Source organism: Rhodnius prolixus, unplaced genomic scaffold (genome assembly GCF_049639745.1).
Source record: "Rhodnius prolixus isolate KJV_2025 unplaced genomic scaffold, Rpr scaffold_1, whole genome shotgun sequence".
Taxonomy (NCBI): domain Eukaryota; kingdom Metazoa; phylum Arthropoda; class Insecta; order Hemiptera; family Reduviidae; genus Rhodnius; species Rhodnius prolixus.
Genome location: NW_027411581.1, coordinates 28268834 through 28293584, shown reverse-complemented (window position 1 = coordinate 28293584; position 24751 = coordinate 28268834). Strand labels below are relative to the sequence as shown.

The following is a 24751-nucleotide window of genomic DNA, read 5'->3' as shown; positions in this document are numbered from 1 at the left end:
ATCGTTATTAATTTCCGGACTATCCCGAATCCACAATAACATGTGGTAATGCGGCGCCCCCCTTTCTTGATATTCTACGCGCCAAAAATAATGCTCCACGTAACCTAATACCGGATTTATTTTATCGTTTATTAAAAACTTGAACATATTTCGGATGAGGCGGTGATAATATCTACACACGCTAGTCGGATCTAACGCACATAACTCCCCGGCGGACATTTTCTCCACGTTAGGAACATCATTATTAATTTTAACAATATATTGCAATAATTCGGAATGATCATATTCTGCACATGACAAAGTTACAAAAAAAGTCGGCGCCCCAAAATCGCGTGTCATGGCATTGAGTTCTTGGCGACGACGTTGCCAATACTCCTTAGTACCCCGTAACGAACTAAATAGATTGATTAAATGCTGTTCCAACTGTTCATCGTTTACGGTAACTTTAGTTAAAATATCATTCACCGTGTACGGTTTGTACGCGCGAACGTTTAACAAGTGTGCTATGGCCCCGCCAAGGTATTTAAATTCACTGTCATTTAGCAAATGAAATAAATAACAAGGATCACGCCGAAATCGCCCGTCTTTATTTAATATCCGTGTTTTACGATACTCAGCGTCCGACAGAGGAACATTTCTATTTACATCAAATTTTCCGAACCTGCCTTTAGGAAATAGATGCGGGAATGTTAAATAATCTAAATTTTTATCAAAAACCGACACGTACTCTCCCTTCATTTGCTGCATTTGATACGATTCGATTTCGCTCGATTCAACCGCGCTCATATTTATCGGATGAAGGGAGTGAAAAGTATAAAATCCGGTTTTATAAAAAGTTGCACTATCTACTTTTTTTATGGATGCCCCGGATACATCCTTAAAAGTATATTTATTACCTATATTTTCGTTAATATTCGGTAACAATTTTACATTTAGATTAACGTTCGCGTATAACGGGTTAATTTCTTTTAAAGCGGCAATCGCTTTGTAAATTTTATTCGCGCTCACTAAATCTCGCCATATGACTCGGTTTTGTGTAGGTACGCCATTAACCAGTACAACCACTTCATGATTTTGGGGCAGTTCGTTCGGTAGCAAGTCCACGTTTTTCTGCAAAGGGAGGGGTAAATAAGTGACGCGACCCTTTAACCCTTTAAGTTTTTCACTGACCGCAATTTTCCCTTTTTTCGGCTGGAGACGAACTACACATTGGAACGATTTAACTAATTGGGTCAGCATTGTTTCGAAAATATTCAGCTTACCAACTTCTTCTGGCACTAGATCTACCTCTAAACAGTTATATGCGGCGCGTCCGGGAATACAATTTTGATTTAATTTTTGTGCACAGTATGTACAAATTTTAATATTATCCGAATGAACTTTATCATAATTTTTATTAATATAAATAATTATAGTTTGCCACGATTTATTATCTTTATTTTGAAATTTAATAAAATCTTTTAAATCCTCGTCATAAAATAAGATGTTGCAACATGCGCAAAAATTTTCCGGAAAAGAAGTTACTTTACTTTTTAACGAAGACAAGTTTTTCTTATATTTAGTCAAAATGTTTATTTCATTAGTGTCGCAACTAGTGGAAGGTACATATTTTTTAAATTTATTGGTGTCGATTTTAAGTGTTCTGAGAAACTTTTTTAAATCATTAACGGACCGTAAAATAGATTCGACATTATTCGCTTTATTTATACACGATGTTACACGATTTATTTTGAAAGACAGATTACGCATAGTGTAAATCTGTCTTTTTAAGTTCCTAAACGCGGTGTAATGTACCGATAATTCAGAAAGAATTTGCAAAAGTGTACTGCATTTAAATATACTGTTGTGTGAAGCGCAGTGTACGGTGTGTCCTTTTTTATTAAGATGTCTGTACCTACATGTGTTCGCAAGCTTTTTGATTGACATTTCATTCACATTGCTTTTTACTAATTCAACTAATTTATTTAAAATCGTGCTCATACTTTGGTCTGAAAATTTACAAGTGATACCGCAAGGCCATTCCACAATATTATTATCTTTAGTAATGTACTTTTTAAAATTGTGCCTATTCACGAAAACGGTGTGATTATCAGTGAGCAATATATGTCCGGGAGGAACCACGCTGTAGGAACTTTCGTAGAAATAAGGTTCAGAATGTGTCGTGTGTTTTTGTTTACCTCCGAATACTTTTACGATATTTTTAGACGTTAGTGTTTTAATTTTATTTACTTCGAACTTATTAACGGCCTCATCGACAACGGCTTTTAATTTATTATTTAGATACCTAAAGTAGGATCGGGCAATTCCGGTTAAATGTTTAGAATGTTTTATCAGGTAATAAGTCATTGTGCGATTAATTTTATTCCTTACACGGCGGTGTTTATTGAACTGACGATTCCGTTTTAAAGATAAACACAATTTATTTATTAGCGCGCATTCATCTCGAAATGTACAAATCTTTTTTCGAGTTTGAATCCGTTTCTTTAATAAAGATGCGAATGACGCCGAGGGTTTATTTACGTTTTGGCGAGTCAAAAAGTACCGAATATTTCTTTTTAAATTTATTACAGCGCGATTCTTTTCATTATACCTTTCTTGTCTTAAGTCAATTTCGTTTCTTTTTTTTTCATTGTACTTTCTTTGTGTTTCAGTTTTCTTTTCACTGTTTGTTCTGTCTTTTTGTTTCTGCTTCCTTGCTATGCCAACTTTATGGGCAACATTATACACTCTTTGCTGGTTTATTTTTTTATCTATATGCTCTCTATCATATTTCCTCTGTTTCTTCTGTATTTTCTCTCTATTAGTTAAATTATACTCTCTCTGTTTCTTCTGTATTTTCTCTCTATTAGTTAAATTATACTCTCTCTGCTTCTTCTGTATTTTCTCTCTATTAGTTAAATCATACTCTCTCTGTTTCTTCTGTATTTTCTCTCTATTAGTTAAATCATACTCTCTCTGCTTCTTCAGTATTTTCTCTCTATTAGTTAAATCATACTCTCTCTGTTTCTTCTGTATTTTCTCTCTATTAGTTAAATCATACTCTCTCTGTTTCTTCTGTATTTTCTCTCTATTAGTTAAATCATACTCTCTCTGTTTCTTCTGTATTTTCTCTCTATTAGTTAAATCATACTCTCTCTGCTTCTTCAGTATTTTCTCTCTATGAGATAAATCATACTCTTTCTGTTTCTTTTTTTTATCTTCTGTATGAACAAAATCATATTTCCTCTGTTTCTTCTGTATTTTCTCTCTATTAGTTAGATCATACTCTCTCTGTTTCCTTGCTATTGTTTCTTTGTGTTCCAAATTGTACACTTCCTGTTTTTCTTTTATTTCTATTTTTTTTCTTAAGTTATATTGTCGCTGTTTAGTTACTATTCCCTCGCGATTTTTAACGTAGTACCGCTGTTGCTTAGTTGCGGCGGGGGTCACAATAGTGTATAAACTACAGTTTTCGAGCTCAGCAGTGCTGTCAATTGTCTGTCTAATACCCGATACTAATTTTTTAATTGTTTGCTTTTTTTTCCGGTGTTTAGAAGGCATATCTATAATATAATTTAAAATCTTTAGTATTTAGAAATAAATAACTAATACTTAATATAAATACTTAACGTAATGTTTCCTTCGACTCTGGAAAAAAAAAATTTAGGTTCGAAAAATGAAGTAAATTTTGTTTTTTGCAATGAAACATAAAACTTTAAAGAGTAATTTTTTTAAATTGGAAATATTTTAATTTGATGTATTAACAAAAAAGAACTTTTAGAACAATAACTGATTATTGAGCAAGGGCGGAAATTTAGTTTATAGTTATCCAAATTCATTAATGTGCTATGGTATTATAAGATAGATTTGCAATTTACCAAAATAAATAAAAAAAAACTTAGAGGAGAATAAAAATAAAATCAATGAAAAACGAAGAAATTCTTCACTAATGCAGCAGAGTAGAGACTTCCGGTTTAGGGATTGTATTGTCTGTGGGCTTTGTCGAACCTGATTGAAATTAGTATCAGTTTAATCACTGATACGAGTATCAGCTTAATACGATTTTCGTTTTGAGATATTTTGACAACACATACAATGCTACATATACAGTATGTGCGCATATATACATTTCCGGTGGAAAGATGAAACGGAAAATTTTTACAAGGGCGCAATACTTGTCTAAGAGGAAGTGAAAAAGTAAAAAAATGTTTTATTTATTTTTTAAACAGGCACTTCCGGTTAAACAATTCTCTTCAAACTAAGAATTTAAGCGGAATATTGAATTCATTTGTTAGGACTTAAGTGGTACCTCCGATCACTAGAATGAAATGATTGTACTTTAGCCTGCCTACCTTCCTTCCTCCACCAGAATCGTTTGAAATTGAATTTTATCGGAAAAATGTTTCAAATAAAAGTAATAGACGTAAATATATGCAAACTATGTGCCGAGAAAATTACAGTAGAAAATTGTTTAGAGAAAATCTTGAAGAAGTGAAAACTGTTCATTAACATGATAATTTGGGTTACAAGTTTATTATCAGACAAAAGTAATGAAGCAAGTTGGTCTTAAAAGCGGGGAGATACGTTCAAAAAATGGATAAAAAAATAAAAATAAATTAGAGTATCTACATCACAACAAGAAGGTTTAAACTTTTAAATTTTTAAACTTTATTTTTCCGATCGAGCAACGAAAGTACTCTAAGCAATATTATTAACTTTTTGATAAAGGAAGTGAATTTTAACAATCAGTCAGAACTAGGATCACTTTTCATCTAGACAGACATCAGCAGTTAAGTACAATTAATCGGACTAAAATCAACCGCCAAATAAGAGTAATTTCTGAATTAAAATGTATTTAACTAAATTATTACAAAAAATGTACTTACCAAATTGAGAAGGATGTATGAAGTCTTCAATAAATAGTTTAATAGCTAATAAAATAGAAAAAATAACAAGCACTTCTTCTACGGATGTCAAAAGACGTTTGAATTAGATTAAATAATTATTTCCACTTTATAGTGCATTCAAAAGATAAAGGAGGGGGAAATCATGCCACTAAGTTAAGTTTAAATAAGTTTAAAGTTTATTAAATTAAAACCATATCATGTTTATTGTTTACTATTCAGGTGGAAAGAGTAAAGTCTAATGGCATTTATATTATCAAGTTAGGGATTAGTCATAGATATTATTTCTGAATGTTTTTATGTAGACATTATTCATAGTTTATTAAATTATAGAAAACATTATTATTATTGACTCTTTCTCATCGCAACAAATACAAATTAATATTACAAACAGTTTTAACTGATGAAGTTCTCTTATCGCAACTTTTGGAACAAGATTTTCTCAGAAATTATAATTTCTATGAACAAAATCTGGTAACAACACTCTCACGACTTCCTCTTAATATTATTCTTTAAATTATACTTACAAATATTCTACAAACTTGGGACGTTTGTTATATTTAATTCTAATAAGTTTAGAAATTTAGGATTAATCGGATTTCCTGTATAAGTTTCCCAAAAATTCCTGACAAACTGAAAAATCTCGTCATTAAAGTGATACTTCCGGTATACCGATTTTGACTAAAACTTTATCTCATCTAAGCTAAGACATTTAACGTTCTGCGATTTCTGGTATTTGATAATCACACACACTGAAACAGAGAGAGATAGAGGGAGAATTTTTTCAGGCCGCTCGTTACACTTTCATTATCTAAGCGAGGCTTAATCTACCGTGCAATAAAATGTCCATGTTTGAAGAAAGTAACACGCGGAAGTCTTTTCTGAGAAAATGTGCTCCCTTCATACACCCACAGCCAGACCATTTGATAATTTGAAACGATTGCAATACTTCCCCTTAATAGGTGTAAGAGCACACCTTCGCTTTACTGTTAAGCAGGGGAGCCCTAACCCCTTCATCCTCCCAAATTTTATCAATATCGGGCTGATTTACAGAGTTATCAGTAACAATAATATTGGAAGGGGCCTTACATACATTGGACGAACTCCCGTCCCAAATATGCGCAGCGTCAAGGCCTCTAAAATGCAAATCTACATAAAATTTTGAATAATATGACACTTCATTCACGAAAATCGGTTATTGCGAAGATGATTTGAAAAGATTGCAAAACTTCCCCTTATTAGGTGTAAGAACAGAACGTCGCTTTAATTTTAGATAGAGGAGCCCTATCCCTTTCACCCTACCAAATTTTATCAAAAACGTGCCAATATTTACAGAGTTATTAGTAAAACTAGTTATAGAGGGGGCCTTACATACATGGGGCTAACTCCTCTCCCATTTGAGGTACAGCATCGAGACCCCCAAAAGGCACATCTACATAAAATTCCGAATCGAATGACACCTCATTCATGAAAATCGGTTTGCGCGTTTAGGCGCTACGTTGTTTACAAAAAAGGTAACAACAACAAGAAGAAGAAGAAGAACAACAAGAACAAGAACAACAACAATTTTTGAAAAAGCCGTTTTTGCTCATTTTCAGCAACTTTTTTCTCAAAACCTATTAGATCTGGGTTGTTGCAAAAAATTACAGTCATAAAGGAGGATTTGCCCTTTATTTTAAAGAAAATTTGGGAATTTTATCTTTTATAGAAAAAGAGAAAAAAATTGTCAAAGTTGGGTGTTTTTCAACGTTACGCTTTTTCGTGCAGTTTTTGACCATCAACCCTTATACAACTGTCCTACCGGACAGTTTTAATAAGTTTTAGTAGCGGTGTTACCCAGTTTCATGTGAAATTTCATGACAATTCGTTGCTCTACTACATGTGTAGTATCATGTTTTCGGCAAAACGAAAATAACACCTCTTACACAAACGACGGTTCCGGTCAGACAGATTTCTCTACAAACACGTGAGACACTGCAATCGAAAGAGATGGCTTTAAGCTGCACAGCTGTCGGTCGTTAGGATTTGGCGCATGCATAGTTCTTCTGTAGCAGCATCAGTCTCGTTATTTAATAGCCACACCTCGTATACAAAAATGCAGTAAATTTACAGAGAATTGTGAAACTTTTTGATAATTTTTTACATTTTTCGAATGTTCCCTCCAATATTAACTGTTTTTTTTTACCTAATACACCGATAACTCAGGTAAACCTATTGTGTGGTTAAAAATCAACATCAAGAGCCCTTATTCGTTGTTTTTTAGTATTCTTGTTTTTTCTTTTTACAGCAATAGCCTAACACAAGTTTATAAAACTTACAAGTCTGTAGAACTTTGATAAATTTACAAGAATTACATGGAACGATCTGTTCTTGGATTGTAAAAGAAAACAAATACAATTCCCTCTTCATTCCGTGGCAATTCTACTAGCTCCGCTTCATCTTGCTGAGTTATTAATTCACGTTTAATGCTGATAATTAGAATTCAGGAAGATAAAACAAATTTAAAGATGTCAGGCACGGAAAGAATTAAAGTAGTGATGGTGACGTAATACTGAAGTAGATAATAGGCCAGTTTGCTACTGACTCGGTCAAGGACGCTGCCATTACTCTACCAGTTCGCTGGTCACAACTGCAAGTCTCATAATGCAACTACTATCATATTGACTCTAGAATTCATTTGTGACTTCTTTTTAAAGCCCCATTATAATGAGCAAAAATTTTGAATCTATAATTTGTTTAAACAAAAATGGTTTAAATCTTATTAAAAAATCTCACCAAATTTAATTCGGTAGAATTTGAATTAGCCAACGGAAGTTTAGTAAGTTGGTAGATCTCAAAATGTTTTAAGAAATAGAATCAAGAAAATAGAGAAAGGCAATAGCAAAAGCGCCAGAGAGTTTTTCACTCGAGTTTAGTCAGCTGAAATCACGGACTAGCAACGAAAAAGAAAAATTGTGGCGAGAATTCCATAACCGTCCATCTTCAAGTCAGCGGTAAACGAGTAGGAGAAAACGATATAATTTAATCCCAGTAAAGGATGTTACCTAAAGGCAGGAAACGAAAAGTGTAGATGCTGACATTGTAGGTTTGTAGTGCATGAATTCGCAACGTCAAGAAGTGATGGGGAAAGATCTGGGTGCGTATACTCGACTATCTCATTACTATGAAATTCTTGCTGAAACAGTTTTGAAACTACAAAATTTAAATTTATAATTTTCAAATCGAAAACTTGATATGTATTCGATTGGTTACGTTATTATTTCAAAGTATCTCAGAGAAAGCGAGCGATTTTATTATTTTTTTTAATTTCTATTAATTAATTTCTTATTATTCACCTGAAATTTCAATGTTTCATCATTTGAAGATTTGTTTTATAGCCATTAAAGAAGTATTTTTTTGTGTTAATTGTTTTTATTGTGGCTTTATTCGTCTTCAGTTTTTTGATGAATAATATCTTTAGTCATTCCAAGTGAAATATGTAAATAAGATCCCAGCTTTAGTCAATCTTATTAGTATGCAAAATCAGACTTCTCGTTAGTCTGGGCAGTCGGAAGTGCATCTTGTATTATTAGGAATTTTCCGTGAATTGGTTATGAGCAACGAGAAAAAGATTAATGTACATCTCATTTGGTAGACAACTGACTGCAGGCCAATTCAAACATATTCAAAACTTTTTCCAATTTAACAAACTGAATGGCAACAACTTCGTGGAAGTGATTCTACGAGGGTCGTTTGAAAAGTCCGTGCAAAAATAAAAACTACTTAATTTTTGGGGGTAAACCTTTTTTATTTTTCAACATAGTCTTCTTTTAGGCTTATACACTTCGTCCAACGCTGCTCTAGTTTGTTCATCCCTTCCGAATAATAGGATTTGTCTAAGTCTGAAAAATAGCCATTCGTTTCTGCAATCACCTCCTCGTTTGAATAAAATGTTTTTCCCGCCAGCCATTTCTTCATATTGGGGAACAAATAGTAGTCCGAGGGAGCCAAGTCTGGAGAATAGGGGGGGATGTGAAACGAGTTGGAACCCTATTTCCATTAATTTTGCGACCACAACTGCTGAGGTGTGAGCTGGTGCGTTGTCGTGATGGAACCTTTTCTTTAATTTTTTGTGGGCCAATCGTGGGCGTTTTTCCTGCAGCTCGGTTTTCAAACGGTCCAATAACGATGAATAATATGCACCTGTAATAGTTTTACCCTTTTCCAGATAGTCGATGAGGATTATTCCTTGCGAATCCCAAAAGATAGTCGCCATAATCTTTCCGGCCGAAGGAACGGTCTTCGCCTTTTTTGGCGCAGATTCCCCCTTGGTAACCCATTGTTTAGATTGTTCTTTGGTTTCAGGAGTGTAGTGATGTATCCATGTTTCATCTACAGTGAAGAAACGACGCTTAAAGTCCTGCGGATTCTTCTGGAACAGCTGCAAACCGTCCTTACACGATTTCGTTTTTGGTCAAGCGTGAGCAATCGCGGCACCCATCTTGCGGATAGCTTTGTCATGTCCAAATGTTGATGCAAAATATTATTTACCCGTTCATTCGAGATGCCCACAGCACTAGCAATCTCACGCACCTTCACTCTTCTGTCATCCATCACCATATCATGGATTTTATCAATGATTTCTGGAGTAGTAACCTCAACAGGGCGTCCAGAACGTTCAGCGTCACTTGTGCCCATATGGCCACTCCGAAAATTTTGAAACCACATATAAACTGTTCTAATCGAAGGTGCAGAGTCACCATAATGTTTATCAAGCTTCTCTTTAGTCTCCTGAGGCGTTTTGCCTTTCATAAAGTAGTGTTTAATAAACACACGAAATTCTTTTTCGTCCATTTTTTGAAAATCACTCGACTTCCTCGATTCAAACGAATGCCAAACACAAAGAAATAGACCGATCTGGCTGAAACTTGGTGTGTGTTCTTCCAATAGATGCTACTAACTAAACATAACCTCGATACGCGCCAGTGGTGCTATCTCTCTGACTTTGCACGGACTTTTCAAACGACCCTCGTATTAACTATTCAACATGGTATTTTTCTACACATCTGATTTTGTAATTTGAAGCAATTTGGTTTGTCACTATTTCTAAATCTTGCCCTGCAGTCTCTTTCAACTGAATACTTCCTCCTTAATAAAAATTGCAAGTTATTATTGTTATTTACGATTTGATTGACTAAAGATGAGATCTTATTTACACATTTCACTTGGAGTGACTAAAGATATTATTCATCATAAACTGAAGGCGTAATAAAAAACATTAACACAAAAAAATACTTCTTTAATGGCTATAAAACAAATCTTTAAATGATGAAACATTGAAATTTCAGGTGAATAAGAAATGAATTAATACAAAATAAATAGATACCAATTTTATGCACATTAGCATATAACATTATTAACGATATCATTGAAATGGAAGATTATTACCACTTTTAAAAGGTCTTAGCTGTTCATTTTTATTGCTAGTCAAAGCATTTTATGTAAATGAATTGTTTCTATTCAATGAAATACATATTAACGCCACAATTCTTACTTCCATCAATCTTTCCTTCTCATTTTTTACTTTATCTATATTTATTAATATTTTTTTTTTAATAGCATTTTTATTACTAATATTTCTTAGATCTGAATAATTATTTTAAAATGAAACCAATTTAAATTTGAAATTGTTTACTAAGAAAGACGTTGGAAAATGCTTTAAATGATTTAGATGCTGAATGATAAACACTATTTTTAAGAATTTATTGTTGACATTAATTACAGTAATTTACACCCGAGGGAATTTTATTTACATTAACTAGACAAGAGCAAGGACAACCTTGTTGCGAACAAAACATTTCTGTTATTAAAGTATTAATCCATCGATATTTGCTTTTGCAGTTGAACACTAAATGATTATCATTGAAACACAAATAATGTGCTCATGCTCGCCATTTGCCAATTTTATTTTTTATTATTTTAAATGTTATCCGGTGTTATCTCAATTTCGAAAATATGAGACAAACTGTACTTTCTTTAAAAGCAGCATGATTTTTTGTTTAAATCGCTTTCTCAAGAACAAATTAACCACTTTTTTTTTTTAAAAAAAGTTACTTTTATTATTCACTATGTCAATAAATGTTTTATACATAAACGCTAAATGATTATTATTGGATAACATGATATGTTACGCATCGATTTTTGTGGTTTTTTATCTTCTTATATCGTATAGTTTACAGTAAGATTGCTAGAGTTAAACAGTTATTGTGGCACATTTACAGCTATTTTATCTTTTTTATTGAAAATTGATAAATTTGTGCAAAACTAATTCAAGATCATGTTCATGATGATAATCATCAAGTTTCTCATCCCAACTAGCTTGGCTACCATTACCACATGCTATCTGATTGTAAGCACTCTTCCGCCAAAAAAACCTTTTTTTTTTTGTCCATTTGACTCGATTGTGGATGAACCACGGGAGTAACGATACTGATAAAACTGAGCGGACAGTTCTTTCGGCACTTACCAAAATAACCATTACTGTTTTTCCTCTACTTTTAAATGTCTGCTCAGACTTGATTATTTAGTGGACGGAACTGTCTAGTTAAAGAGCCGTTGATGATTAGATACGCTTTACAGTTTCTAACCTAACCAGAGCGTACCGAATAAAAAGAGGACACTACCAACAAGTGTTACCACAACAAAATCTTTCCTTAGTTCATAATACTGGATATAGAATTTCAGAGAGCTAGCACACGATCCTTTGGTACTAGTTTTATCAGTAGAGTATCAGTTACCGACAATCTTCTAGAATTAGGGTAAAGTCGGGTGAGATGGCCAATCGGGAGAGTTGGCCAACAGCCGAAATTTAACCGAAATGTCGTCCGACGGCGCTGCGTGACCTCTCCAGTGATGAACGTTCATGTTTTACTAAAGTGAGTTTATTTTGGTCAGCGTCAAAGCGTTATTAATTAACTCAGAGAATAAAAATATTATCGTCTCAACAAAAAATTGTATGATAGTTGCATACTGCGCGCTGCAGCGAATGTATGTGTCGAAATTTTAGTGTTGTTTTTTACACATTAGATAAGTACAATATACATTAATGAATACTAACCTCTAAAACTGTCAAAAAGTATGCGTTGAGTTATGTTTATCATGTTGGCCATTTCTCTCTAGCATTCGGGACAGATGGCCATCAAACAGTAGGGATAGATGGCCAATTATTTTTACTTTTTTTTTATAATTGTTTGGCTCAGTTTCCAATTTACTGCAGAAAAATGCCAACTCAGCATTAAAGATCGAACACTAACCGCGGAAATTATACTGAAGAAAATTTGAGATCGTATTAACCTCACACCCAAACTGTCGTCTCTGCAAGAAAACGAGCCAAGTCTGTTGTCACTTTATTAACTTCTCTCGAGCACATTGCTGTTGTGAAAAACAGAGTTGCAAAGACATTCAAACCAAGAAGAAATACCATCCCCAAAGGAACAATTCTGAAAGAAAGGATTGTCCGAAAAAGAAAACGCTCACCTTCCCCAAGTTCCGATGAAGAGGACGAAACAGGAATCGAATTTGAAGAGGAAAGTGATACCATTTTAGAAATCGATGATACTGAATGTACAGGATATGGGGAAAGCTACAACAAGACCAGAAAAAAAGATTGGTTGGAACGCATAATATGCCGGAAGTGGTTCCACGAAAATTGCTCTTCTTTTGCATACGCTTGCCAAAATTGTAGTAAAAGCGCATTTAAAAAGAAGAATAATAAGTAAATATTAAGTAACCATTCATTGTTGTCTGTTATTTTTCCGTTTTACTAGCGCAATTTCATTTACAATATGTGGCCATCTCTCCCAAGTTACATTGGCCAACTCACCCAACCCAGTGGGGATAGATGTTTCCCAGTAATTTTTCTGAAATTTTTTTTTTATCTTATGTTTGAGAGCGTATGAGGTTTCCAAAAATAATAATAAAGTAAGCCTAGCTCTAACCAAAATTTTGCAGGCACCCTCAAAATAAAATGGTGGCCATCTCACCCGACTTTACCCTATAGTTTCAAGAATCAATTTAAAACGGAACGGAGATGTATGGATATATGTAATTTTGGATGTACGAGAATAAGTCGTTTATTGGCACCAACTATTCCTAGCTACTGCAACCCTGGAGATAGGGAGATTACTTACACGGTTCTCTTTCATATAAACATCAATCTATATATGATATACGTAAAACAGTAACATAATGCGGCATCCTTACATAAATATTTGGAATATTTGCAAAACGATTCACCTTTAAAAAATATGGGTTGCAAGACGGCCAAAAATAATGCGTAGGAACTTGGTAATATGTACGCTATCCTGATGGAGTGCGGTGAAAAGGACTTAATGGTCAAAGTTGTTTTATTTAAAAACATAGAGATATTTCTTAACAGTGAAAGCCTCTTGAGGTCCATTAAGGGAAATCAGAGATACACGTGAAAAGGGAAATTACAACGAGTCTCTAATAACATCTCAAGAAAATTGAACAGCTACCAAGGTATGGAATGGGCTACTGTTTAGACAGGTTCAGGTTAAAGATCTACATAGTTTTTGTAAGAAGTTAATTTGTTTCCAGTTGCTGCGATTTACTCGAAATCACGCTACCTTTGTTTTCTTTTCCACCTGCTATACACATCTGAAGACCTTTCGACTGGTAACTTTTCCGACGAACTGGTAGAGAATCCGAGAGAAGAGGCTTGCAGGGGCAACCACATTTTTTACTTTAGACTAATATGAATCATTTGTTTATTTCTAAAAATATTTATCCTCATAAAATTTGTTCAACTATTATTAGCGAAAGGTTGCTATAATTTGAAAAAAACTCCTGAATTTAATTATGCGAACGGATAACCGTCCTTAAAAAAATTGTATCCAAAGTTCAATTAAACGGCTATTTCCAGTTTTACTAAGAAATCATTAATAAAAATATTATTCAGCAAGTAAAATAATGTTTTATGGCAGAATGGTTTACCTTATCTTTGTGTAACAATTGAATCGATGTAAAATATATGGTCGCTACTTAAAGCAAGCAGGGCAGAGAATAGAGCTGTATAAATCCCATGGGTTGTTTATAGTGTGAGCGAAGATGTAGGCACTGCTTGATATCGAACAGGCTTTGATAAAGCTCTCATTTAAGGCATTGTGTAATAAATAATACGATTGGCCCCATAGGATCCTAGAGAATTAGGTATCTAGAAATGAAGTGAGTGGGGAGCGACTGAGAGGTGTATTGAGAGGTATAGGTGGGGGAAAGGCCACGAGGTCATCTCCATGACACATAGTATTTGTGATTGTAATGGAAGAAGAGGGGTTTCCTTATGCGGGCAGTCACTTCCCCTTAGGTCCTCCTTGCTGGGCACATATCGTGCGCGCACCCACACAGAAATGCCTAAGTAATCTGGTACGAAAGGGTGTTGACCTACAAATTAACTAACAATTAATCATTTGCGCCTGTATAGTAACATAGATGTTTCCACGGTTATTAATACCATCCACATTTCTGTTTACTTAAATATGTTTGAGTTTCATAAAAAGTGATAAATTCTTATCATCAACAGTTTGTCTTGGATTTTTTTTTATTTCTTTTCATTCCCCGATAAGGGACGACGATGTACTCGTACATAGTGCCACGTTGCCAGTGGGTACTAAGCGTTGATTACATCAATCCTTTAGTAGTAAAGTAAAGTAATCGCCTATTTTTTCAGGCGGGCTTAACGTCCAACTACCATTTACTAGGTGTCGTGGACGGAGGCGAATAGCAAACGTACTTTACTATTTCTCATTTAACCATTAAATAAAATCCAAGGCCAAGACCGGGAATCGAACCCAGTACCACAATGCATATTAGCTTCGCAGGTCTCGCCTCTTAACCCGCTCGGCTACCGTGGCGCCTCATCAATCCTTTAATAACAAATCTTACAAAGATTTCAGCACTGAATTTGGAGTGGACGTCTGCAATTCATTTTTGATACAACCCAAAAAAATTAGTCAAAAATTAGCGTGATGCTAAAAAAAAAAGTTGCTTCGAAGTGAAGTAATAGCCTGCTTCCGATTAATGCACTGGCTCATCTTCACAGAATAGATATGGTCAATAGATCGTAATGTGTTCTAAGCTGGGCCGGCCATTATGACGGGAGATCATCTTGTTGCGTGTCAGGCTTACTTAAATATCACTTACCACTTCAAGGTCGAGAATAAACTCATCATCACAAAATATTATACATGTTATACTCCAGATCAGTGCTTACATTCCTCACAACTGATACTAAAATATCTCTCAGATCATAGTGGTTTTGGCGTTAAAATCACAATTTTTAGTCTATACAAACCATGAGCTAATTGGATTCGTATGTATTGAAAGCCAAACTATTTCCGCCAGTTTAATGCTGTCGCCTTTGGCAGATTAGCCAAAAAGAAAGGAAGCGAATGCCAAGATTATTTCTATTCTTGATGAGAAGCGATGGACATTCGTCAGAGTAACGCTAGAATGTAACCAAAAGGTATTGAATTACCGAGAGGAGGTTTGGATAATAGCGAAATGGTGCCATCTAAAACACGGTCTAAAATTTGTCGCCTACACCAAAGGAAATACTCCAAAATTCTGAGCTTTTATCTTGTATTAGGCAAGACTTGCTCCCAAGGTAAAGATGATTTATTAGAGTGGTTTTTTGTAGAACCCTTCGTCAGCTGCCTTATAATTTAAAATTGGCTCTCAAGTTAGTCAAATCAAATTCGCTCGGGGAACTTTAATACTGGAGAAGATAACAAAAAAAAGGGGACCAGTACAGCCAGTCTGTGAGACAATCCACTATTCCAAATGCTGATATTACGAAAGACAAAACAGATAACATACTTGCAAAAGTAATGAATAACATTTAACTAAAGCATTCTTTCCACAATACTTATAATTACCGACTGCAATAACATGACAGCAATGGAAAAGAGGTTCGAAATGAAAAAGAGGAAAAGTACAAAACGTAATGGCAAGAGGAACAACAAAGAGTAATGGCAAGAGGAACAACAAAGAGTAATGGCAAGAGGAACAACAAAGAGTAATGGCAAGAGGAACAACAAAGAGTAATGGCAAGAGGAACAACAAAGAGTAATGGCAAGAGGAACAACAAAGAGTAATGGCAAGAGGAACAACAAAGAGTAATGGCAAGAGGAACAACAAAGAGTAATGGCAAGAGGAACAACAAAGAGTAATGGCAAGAGGAACAACAAAGAGTAATGGCAAGAGGAACAACAAAGAGTAATGGCAAGAGGAACAACAAAGAGTAATGGCAAGAGGAACAACAAAGAGTAATGGCAAGAGGAACAACAAAGAGTAATGGCAAGAGGAACAACAAAGAGTAATGGCAAGAGGAACCACAAAGAGTAATGCAATACCATAAAATACAGATTAAATTGTAGATGCAATACATGACCGGAACTATGAAGAATACAAGAGTAATAATATACATGATAATGAAGAAACTAATCTCGATTAAAAAGTTTTAATAAAGTATAAATACAGGTAATTAACTAGTCAGTTGTTGCTAGAAGTAGAGTACAGCAGGATATGCACCTGAAAGGGTGTAATTACAATGTAAAAGAGTAACCACTTGTTTCTAAAATCAGAATTAAAGCGAAATTAATTTTATTAAATATAGGATTTCGTCAGGTTCGTCCATTAGTTGTATGATTTGCTTGTCAGTATGGGCCAAAGTATAAGAAGTTCTCATTTACAATATTCTTATAAACGTTTCCTCCTATGTCTTTCTGATTGGGACCAGTAATTCTTCATACAGAAAAATTCAAGTTTAGAGGTAAAATAATATTCCTCCTTCGGCAATATAATACATATTAAAGAAGTTTAATTGCAAGACAACTTTCAGACGGTCGTCATGACCATGAGTAAGTCTGTCACCAGAAAATTTGTATTTTGTTTAAACTTTTTAATACTTTAATAAAGACATTATTATTATTAATATTCCTCCTTATAGCAAAAATGTATCCATAGATGTTACTGAATCTATAGTTAACCTTATCATCAATATATTTTGATATCCAGTGATTTCGATAAGCTCTGATCATATTAAAACTGTCCGATAGTAGGACAGTTATATAAGGGTTGATCGTCAAAGAGTGCACGAAAAAGCGTAACGTTGGAAAACACTCAATTTTGACAATATTTTTCTCTTTTTCTATAAAAGATAAAATTACCAAATTTTCTGTAAAATATAGGGCAAATCCTCGTTTGAAACTGTAATTTTTCGCAGCAACGCGGATCTAATAGATTTTAAGAAAAAAGATGCCGAAAATTAGAAAAATAAAAACGGCATTTTCAGTCAATGTTCTTTTTGTTACCTTTTTTTTTGTAAACAAAGAAGCGCCTAAACGCACGAACCGATTTTCATGAATCTATTTTGTATCCTTTATTACCGAGAGATCCCTTTAGTTTATAAAATGTTGAAAGACAATAGCGATTGTTTCCCTACTACTGAATCTTTTTGTTCAATAAATGTGTTTATTAAAACTAATGAAACAAGAGTATTCATTGATTTAGTCGGTTATTAGTTTAAAAAAAACTGAAAATTTATGAGCAGAAAGGTAATACATCTGTTTAACTCTACTTCTGTGACTCTATTTCAACTTTAATTTTAGGTACGCAATTAATTATAAATGTAAAAATAAAAATGTTTGTTTCAAAATACTTTAATGAATGATTAGTAAACTAGTTGATCATAAAATGAAAGTACTTACTGATCTGATGAAAGAAGTGGCGCAGAGAACAATGGGATGTTTGTTTAAAGTGAGCATAGGTGACAAGATGCCGCTCACTTTCTCTGAACTATTGGTAACAAGACGCTGGCCTTGACAGTGGTTCCTCCCGAAACTAGACCTTGCACAGTCTAAACAAACTGAACTTGATTTTAAGTACAACTGTAGCAGTGATATTATTATCAGCATACAAACGTGTTTACCTTCTTCTAGTAATGCCTAGGAAGTTGCATTGTATTGTAACATACATATATTGGTGTACTAAAGAAAGCAAATAACCATTGCGTGAGTGATACAAAAATAAATTATACTTTGGTTATTTAGATGAAGAGATTTATTTAATAGCCTTTAATTATTTTTGATTACTGAAATGTTGTTTATTACCATTTTTAGAAATAATTTGTAAATTGTAATTCAGAGACACATTTATGTTTTCTTACAAATTCATTTCTTCGCTATAATTAGCAACATCTAGGTTCAGAAAATTTATTGTGGAAAGAAAACCTCATTATACTTTAGGTGCTATTTATTAAACAGTATTTGAACATTTTCTACAGTACAATAAATGTTTTACTATCCACAATAAGAAGGACCTAACAGAGCTGTACTTCACCCTTAGGGTACGTTTACAACGGAGCTGTGAGTATAGATGATAGCAGAGATGATAGCTGATAGAGTAAAATATAATCGCTGATTAGTGTGCACAACGGAGCTGTGATACATGCAACATGCCCGAGTAGTGAAGAAGAGTTTTTATGTTCAGCAGCAACAAAATGGTATATTTTAAAGAAAAAACGCTTTAGAAAATATCATGTACATCCCATAAATAAAAAACGAAGTACTTTGGGCGAATTTCACTATTTATATAAGGAACTTAGAAATTATCCGGATCGTTTTTTTGAATATGTGAGGATGGGTCCACCCACATTCGACTATATTTTAGAAAAAATAAGGTCAAAATTAAGAAAACTTTGGAAAAATTGTCATGGAAATCCTATAACCATAGAATAAAAACTAGTGATTACTTTGGTAAGTAATGATTTTATTGAGAAAAAACAAATAAATACACATGAAAATAAATGTAAGCACGATTTAAAAAACAAAATATTGTTTAAAAGTAAATAATAAAATAATAACCAAAAATAATGAGTAAAGACAGCACTAATTAATTTTTCTACCTCCATTTTGAAGCTCCGATACTGGAGTTCAGCTAGCAGAAAAATGAAAAATTCAATTCTATCATCTATGCTCGTTTATAGCAGCGCGTATGTGTCACTAGTCGAAGCTTCGTTGTGCACGCTCACATAAGAATGTACTAGGTTATTCTATAAGCGCTGATGCATCACTGCTATCATCTCCGCTATCATCTATGCTCACAGCTCCGTTGTGAACGTACCCTTAGTCAGAAACCGTCTGAAGTTTGTAGTCAGAGCTCGTATTCACCTGTAATCCTGAACTTGGTTTTAGAAGAAATTAATACCGAACCGTGGCCTATTAGCTGATACAGTTAGTTTGCAAATTTCCGAGAAAACCTTAAGCAATATTTGAAAATAGAAAATCGCATCTAAAAAGTTCGCATTTCCCTTTAATTGATTTTCAATACTTTACAAACAAAGAAGAGTCTTTTCAGTAGAGATTCCATTGCCATTGAATTGGCAATTCATCATTGAAACAATGAGAATATCTAAAGTTTAGGATTTCAGAATCTTCCGACAATATTCTAACTGGTGCAGGGTACTTCTATAGAAAAGGGAAAACAGCAGTTGGAAAGAGCTTTGTCACGAAGATTAGGAGAATAGGTTCAGCTACGCTAGAACTAGAGTCTCACTACTCAGATAAAAGCAAAATAGTTTTCATTTTGGCGTTTAGTGCCAGTTTCGCCAGTTTTGGCCACTGTGATTCTGAATAGCTTTTTAATTGACAGGTGATAGACAATTGTTTGACATCGGGTTGAAAAAAAGGGAATGAGTTTGCTGAAGGAATGCCGAAGAAAGCAAGCAACTTGCCACCTATCTACCTACCTACAAGGCATAAAATACCAGAAATAAAATAATAAAATTGTCGGTTAATGAAGAACAGCAGACTGATGGGAGGAAAAGTGTGAAAGACTCTTCTAAGAGAATAGTGGGGACAAAAAGACTACCAAGGAAAGACTTCCTCGCAACTTTAGGCTATCACAGTAAGATTTCCTGCAGTTGCAGTAGTCTTTAAAATTTGATAACAGTTTGTCATATTCCATCTTTGAACATTATATGAAAGCAACCACCATCTGGAGTAGCGCTGGCGTTGACAAATGGCGAAAGTACTTCAGAAAATTGTGTTAGGATTAAAAACAAAAAGTACTTTCAATGAGGACATCTTTGCTGAAATTGTCATTTTTAGCCAATCTGGATTTATTGGACATAACTTCAACAGCAACTAAAATTTTAGGGTATCAAAAATTTAAATCCGCGTGGCTCCTAAAGAAAATCCTAAGATTGATCGCACAATGTGTTAAAAAGAAAACAATTACACTTTATTTTTCAAATTTCTTTTACTTTTTTCTTCTTTTTTGTTTTATAATAATTTAACTGAACTGCAGCTTAAACTGAATGGGGTTCAATTTATTGCCTAACTGAAGAGTAAATGTGTGTTTATCTATCGGTGGAAAAGCTCTAACTAAAGGCGAATATTTATTTAATGGTAGAGCTCATTTGTTTTTAAATAATTTCATGTCTTTAATTATTTTCCTTGTACCCTCTTGCATATGTTTAGAACTTAGTAAAGCTGTAACGGATTTGTAAACGTTGTCCATTATCGTTTGAATTAATGAGGTTTACCCACAAATTTCCTGATTTATGTAACAATTGCAAATTCACACCTCCAACAGTATTACGGTGTAATAGTGATACTCGATTATTGCGCTAGTAGCCAACCCAATTAACATATTTTACCCTGCTGACAGGATGACTTGCCAACTCCAACAGCCTGTTGGGATGGAGTCCACATTTACATTTGATGGTAGAGTTTGTGCTCTTAGTTTTCACTATTATACTACATGCTAAAAACCTTCCGTCCCTTTGTTATGACATTCAACATTCCAGTGAACTCCCACACCCTCTGCTAGCGGACATTATAACTAAACTATAACAATGTTTCCCAACAACTGCAATGTTATGTTGACAACTGTGTGTTCATCATTTCAAATAATGGATTATGTCTGAATTAGTTATTTATATTCCATTGTCCTACAAAGTTTCTGTGATGAATTCATTCTGTTAGAGAAGAATAACATAAATGTGTACACAACTTAATTGCCATTTCGGCTAAAACTGATGCGTGTGTAAAACTGATCAGGTTTATGGGCTTAAGAAGGTTTCAACAACACTGGGTGGTGCGGCACTTTTTACTTTAAAATCATGAATCTGTCAAGTGAAACATTGGAAATGATTCTCTTTTCCAGCAAAACCAGAATTTCGCATTTTCCAACAAATTAATGCTATCACTTCTTGTCTATGACATTTAGGACAAAATGTCCTAAGATATAACAGTTTTTTGGAATGCTGATATTCAATTAATCTCACAACACACACTAGCGAAAATTACAGTAGATTAACCTTTTCTCTATAAAGAGTTAGGTGACCTCCTCATTACTTAATTAGAATAACAAGGGTTGTGCGAAAGAGATACGTACTACATTACTGAATAAAATTTGGGTGTTTAGGGTTTTATGGCCAAATGCCAAAATTTAATTTCGTAAATTGCGGTAAGAAGTCATGTGACCAGATATGTTTTATTTACATTTCCTTAAAAGGAAATATTGAATGTCTAAAATGGTATTGTAACCTGATATAATATTTATATATACTCTTTAATATATGTTATGCACTAAATATTTCTTTTATTGTAATGTAGTAAAAGAAAGGTAACAATTTTTGCTTGAACTAGGGAGGAGATCGTATAATTTAAACGTTGCGACAAGCAGGTTTTCTTATTGAGATATATGGTACAGTGTTCAGAGGGAAAAGAGAGTTGCGATATGATAAATGTACAGGAGTAAGGGATGAGAATATTCCCCACTTGGTTCTAGCCAAGCTCGATATGAGGAAGGCGTAAACAAATACTGTAGCTAAGTCATCTCTCATATTGAGAAATAGGTTAGAAGTAGAGAAGAAGAATTAGTTAGAAAAGCTTACACGATGGTACAGGACAGAGTAGAATGGTGAAGTAAGGGGGATGTATTTCCATAACTTGGGCGGCCATATTGCCTTGGCCTGAGGCAAGATTGTATCCAATACAAAAGGAGATTTCTCTACTAGTTGGAATAACGTCTTGGTTGTAGGGTTGTACACGTTACAGGGCGGCCGCTACCAAACTTGACCATAGCATACTTACTACACCAGCCGCCGCATAAGGACTTTCTTGCACCGTGCCGGCCGGCCGTACTAATACAGTCTCCGGACACATCTCTATAATAAACTATCCCCCCATCCTCCTATCTGGACCAAGGCCAATATATTCACCCTTATTGCGGCCCTCTTCGACCACCCAAACTCTCTTCTGTATATAAACACCCTTATGAATATACAACCCTCCCTTAGGGCTACTTATTGGCCCGGATCATGCGATAGCCTCATAAACGACCCCTGCATAATTTATTTACTAAATATTACTACACTTTTGTTTGACCGGATTATCGGAAAAGTTATGTAATTTTAAAAGTTTAAAAGGATTCTTATTATTTACTTTCCATAACAAAGAAATTTAAACAAACAGCTTAAAAAGAACAACTATAAAGAACTTTAGACACAGCAAAACTATTAAGTTAAATATGTTTGGATGAACAGAAAAGATAACTTAATCTCTTGCGGAGATGTGATTAAAGAGCATTTTCTAGCGATCTATCTATTCAAAAGCAGCCAGTGACAATATCAAAATAGAGAGAAAATAACTCATTTTACAAAGTAACTAACGCACTCCCATTGCAGTGTAAGATATCAAATAAAGTAATGGCTATTATTTCAGGCAGGCTTTACGTCCATTGAGGATCAGTTGTCGAGAGTAGAGGCGTACGTATAGTTAACGTGTTCACTATAAATTCCTCTTATTACAAAAAAAATCCTAGGCCAAGGCCGGGAATCGAACCCAGTATCACAATACATACTAGATTTAAGAGCATCGCCTCTAACTCGCCTCGGTCAAGCGCCTAGATAGAAGATAAGACCTAGAATCCTGCAAGCATGACTCCAAAACCTTTATAGAGAACTAAAATGGCAAAAAAAATTGCAACGAAATGTTGGGCTGTTCCATTTCTTTCTAAATTATGTTTCTCTTTCAAATTTAAGGTTAAATAAATTACTTAAACATTTTGTAAAAACACGAAAGTCTTTTGTGATATGGAACTAGAACCCTCTCATGGTTCCCCTCAAAGAACCTGAGCTATTCACAGTTGAGCAAAAGGCCGCACCATTGCAGCCAAAAAAAAAAGGGTATACATAAACACATCCAGTGGAGACGAAAACCCATTGGCAGGCGGTAAAGTTCATTATTAGGCACTCGCGTAAGTTTACTTTGGCATCACTCCAACAAGCCCTGGAGGCCATTGTTATCGGAGTGAACAAATGTATTGCATGGGCCTAACAACGAATAGACTGTGTAGGCTTCAAAGAAGATTCGGCATTAAGAAAATGGTGACTATGCATGAGAGTTCGACTCGTACCTTCAAGCTTTACCCAGTCGTCTCTCTTTTAAGTAAACTGCCAAAACAGACAGGACTGGAGAAGTGCTCCATCTTGAGGTGCCAAAACTAATAGAATAGGTTGACTGGTTTAAATTATTCAATCTAAACTTAGGTTCAATATTTGGTTTAAAGGGTATTGTTAAAAATACAGAAAACAGAAGGATTCAATGTTTCTATACATCTGCAAGAGAGTTAAGCCATTGGATAGATCTTAGAGCTGGAGCTGATTTTCTTAAATAATGTGCATACTCTAGGTTGCATTTACATTTTTGAAGCACATAATAGGAAAACTTTAATGTTTCCATATAATTTCGAGAGAATTTGACATTTAAAACTCCGCTGGGTTCGCACATGCCTGCAATTAATCGTAAGCAAAGTAAAAAAATAGGTCTGTGGCCAAAATAAACGCTACAGTTCCTTCGGGGCAGCCATCAAAATATTAATTTGTATCTAAAATGTATTCAAGTTACAAGATCCTCTAAAACAGAAACGATAGATATTTAAGTGTTTAAACATTTAAATATTTTTAGGAATTTAAAAGATATAGACCGGCTGGAAGCTCTTGATATTCAACTTCTGACAATTTGAATGTTGCAGAAAATGAGAAACGAGAAATTATTAGCAATTTCAGTCTTATTTTTAAATTTGTTTTTGCCAAGATTTCCATCTAGGGAGTAGATCAACTTCAGTCTACCTAAAATCTATTCAGATGTAATACTTCCTAATTTGACCGAAACCTTATTTTGGTATCCACTGGGGTGAAAAGAATAAATCCATTCATTCACTTTAATGGGATTTTAGAGGAAAACCCAACCACGTGCCCTGTAGACCTACTTGCCATGTAAAAGTTGTAGCCCTACTTATGGGCGAAACTATAAGGAAAAGTGATAAGAAAATGTCAAATGAAAATGGAAAATGAATTCATTAAAGTGATACCAAATTGGATGATATCGTCCAAAATTTTAGTGTTGGTTCCAAAAATAGAATTTAAGCTAAATATCAATTTTGAAGTTTCGGCAGTTTTTATTAAGAGTTACGCTGGACACATTCTCTAACGACAGACACACTCATAGTGACCAATTAGTGAAAAATAAAACTTTGACTCGTGGGAGCTCAAAACTTAAAAAATGAAGAATTAGTTGTTATCGCGATACTCCCTCTTAGTTCAGTAAGGGAATCTGAATAACAAGACCCCAATTGGAATAATCTCTCTTCCTTCCGGAAGGGCTATTCAATCAAAAAAGATGATTAGTACACTAGAATTTCATAAATAAACAATATTAATCTATTCATCCTTCTAACAATAAATTAATACATACAATTTATCCCGAGAAAGGTAAGAAATTTAGCAGAAAATTAGCGAA

The 24751-nt window shown here is 34.3% G+C and overlaps 1 protein-coding gene and 1 long non-coding RNA gene across 3 annotated transcripts in view; both read right to left on the bottom strand.

Moving 5' to 3' along the window:
* Positions 1–17829, bottom strand: part of LOC141458296 (juvenile hormone acid O-methyltransferase-like) — a 34690-nt gene extending 16861 nt beyond the window's left edge. Inside the window, exon 1 of one of the 2 annotated variants that reach the window (XM_074136072.1) lies at positions 17651–17829. In XM_074136072.1, the coding sequence (XP_073992173.1) occupies positions 17651–17707 (57 nt within the window). In that variant the 5' untranslated portion in view covers positions 17708–17829. Of the gene's footprint in view, positions 1–13877; positions 14073–17650 lie in introns of those variants that run through there. The other variant, XM_074136079.1, reaches the window with a different exon arrangement.
* Positions 1307–6697, bottom strand: LOC141458304 (uncharacterized). The gene is made up of 2 exons (XR_012460882.1): positions 4866–6697; positions 1307–3627 (listed from the first exon to the last, which is right to left on the bottom strand). It is a non-coding gene; the product is annotated as an uncharacterized lncRNA (long non-coding RNA).
* Positions 17830–24751: the final 6922 nt, after the last annotated feature.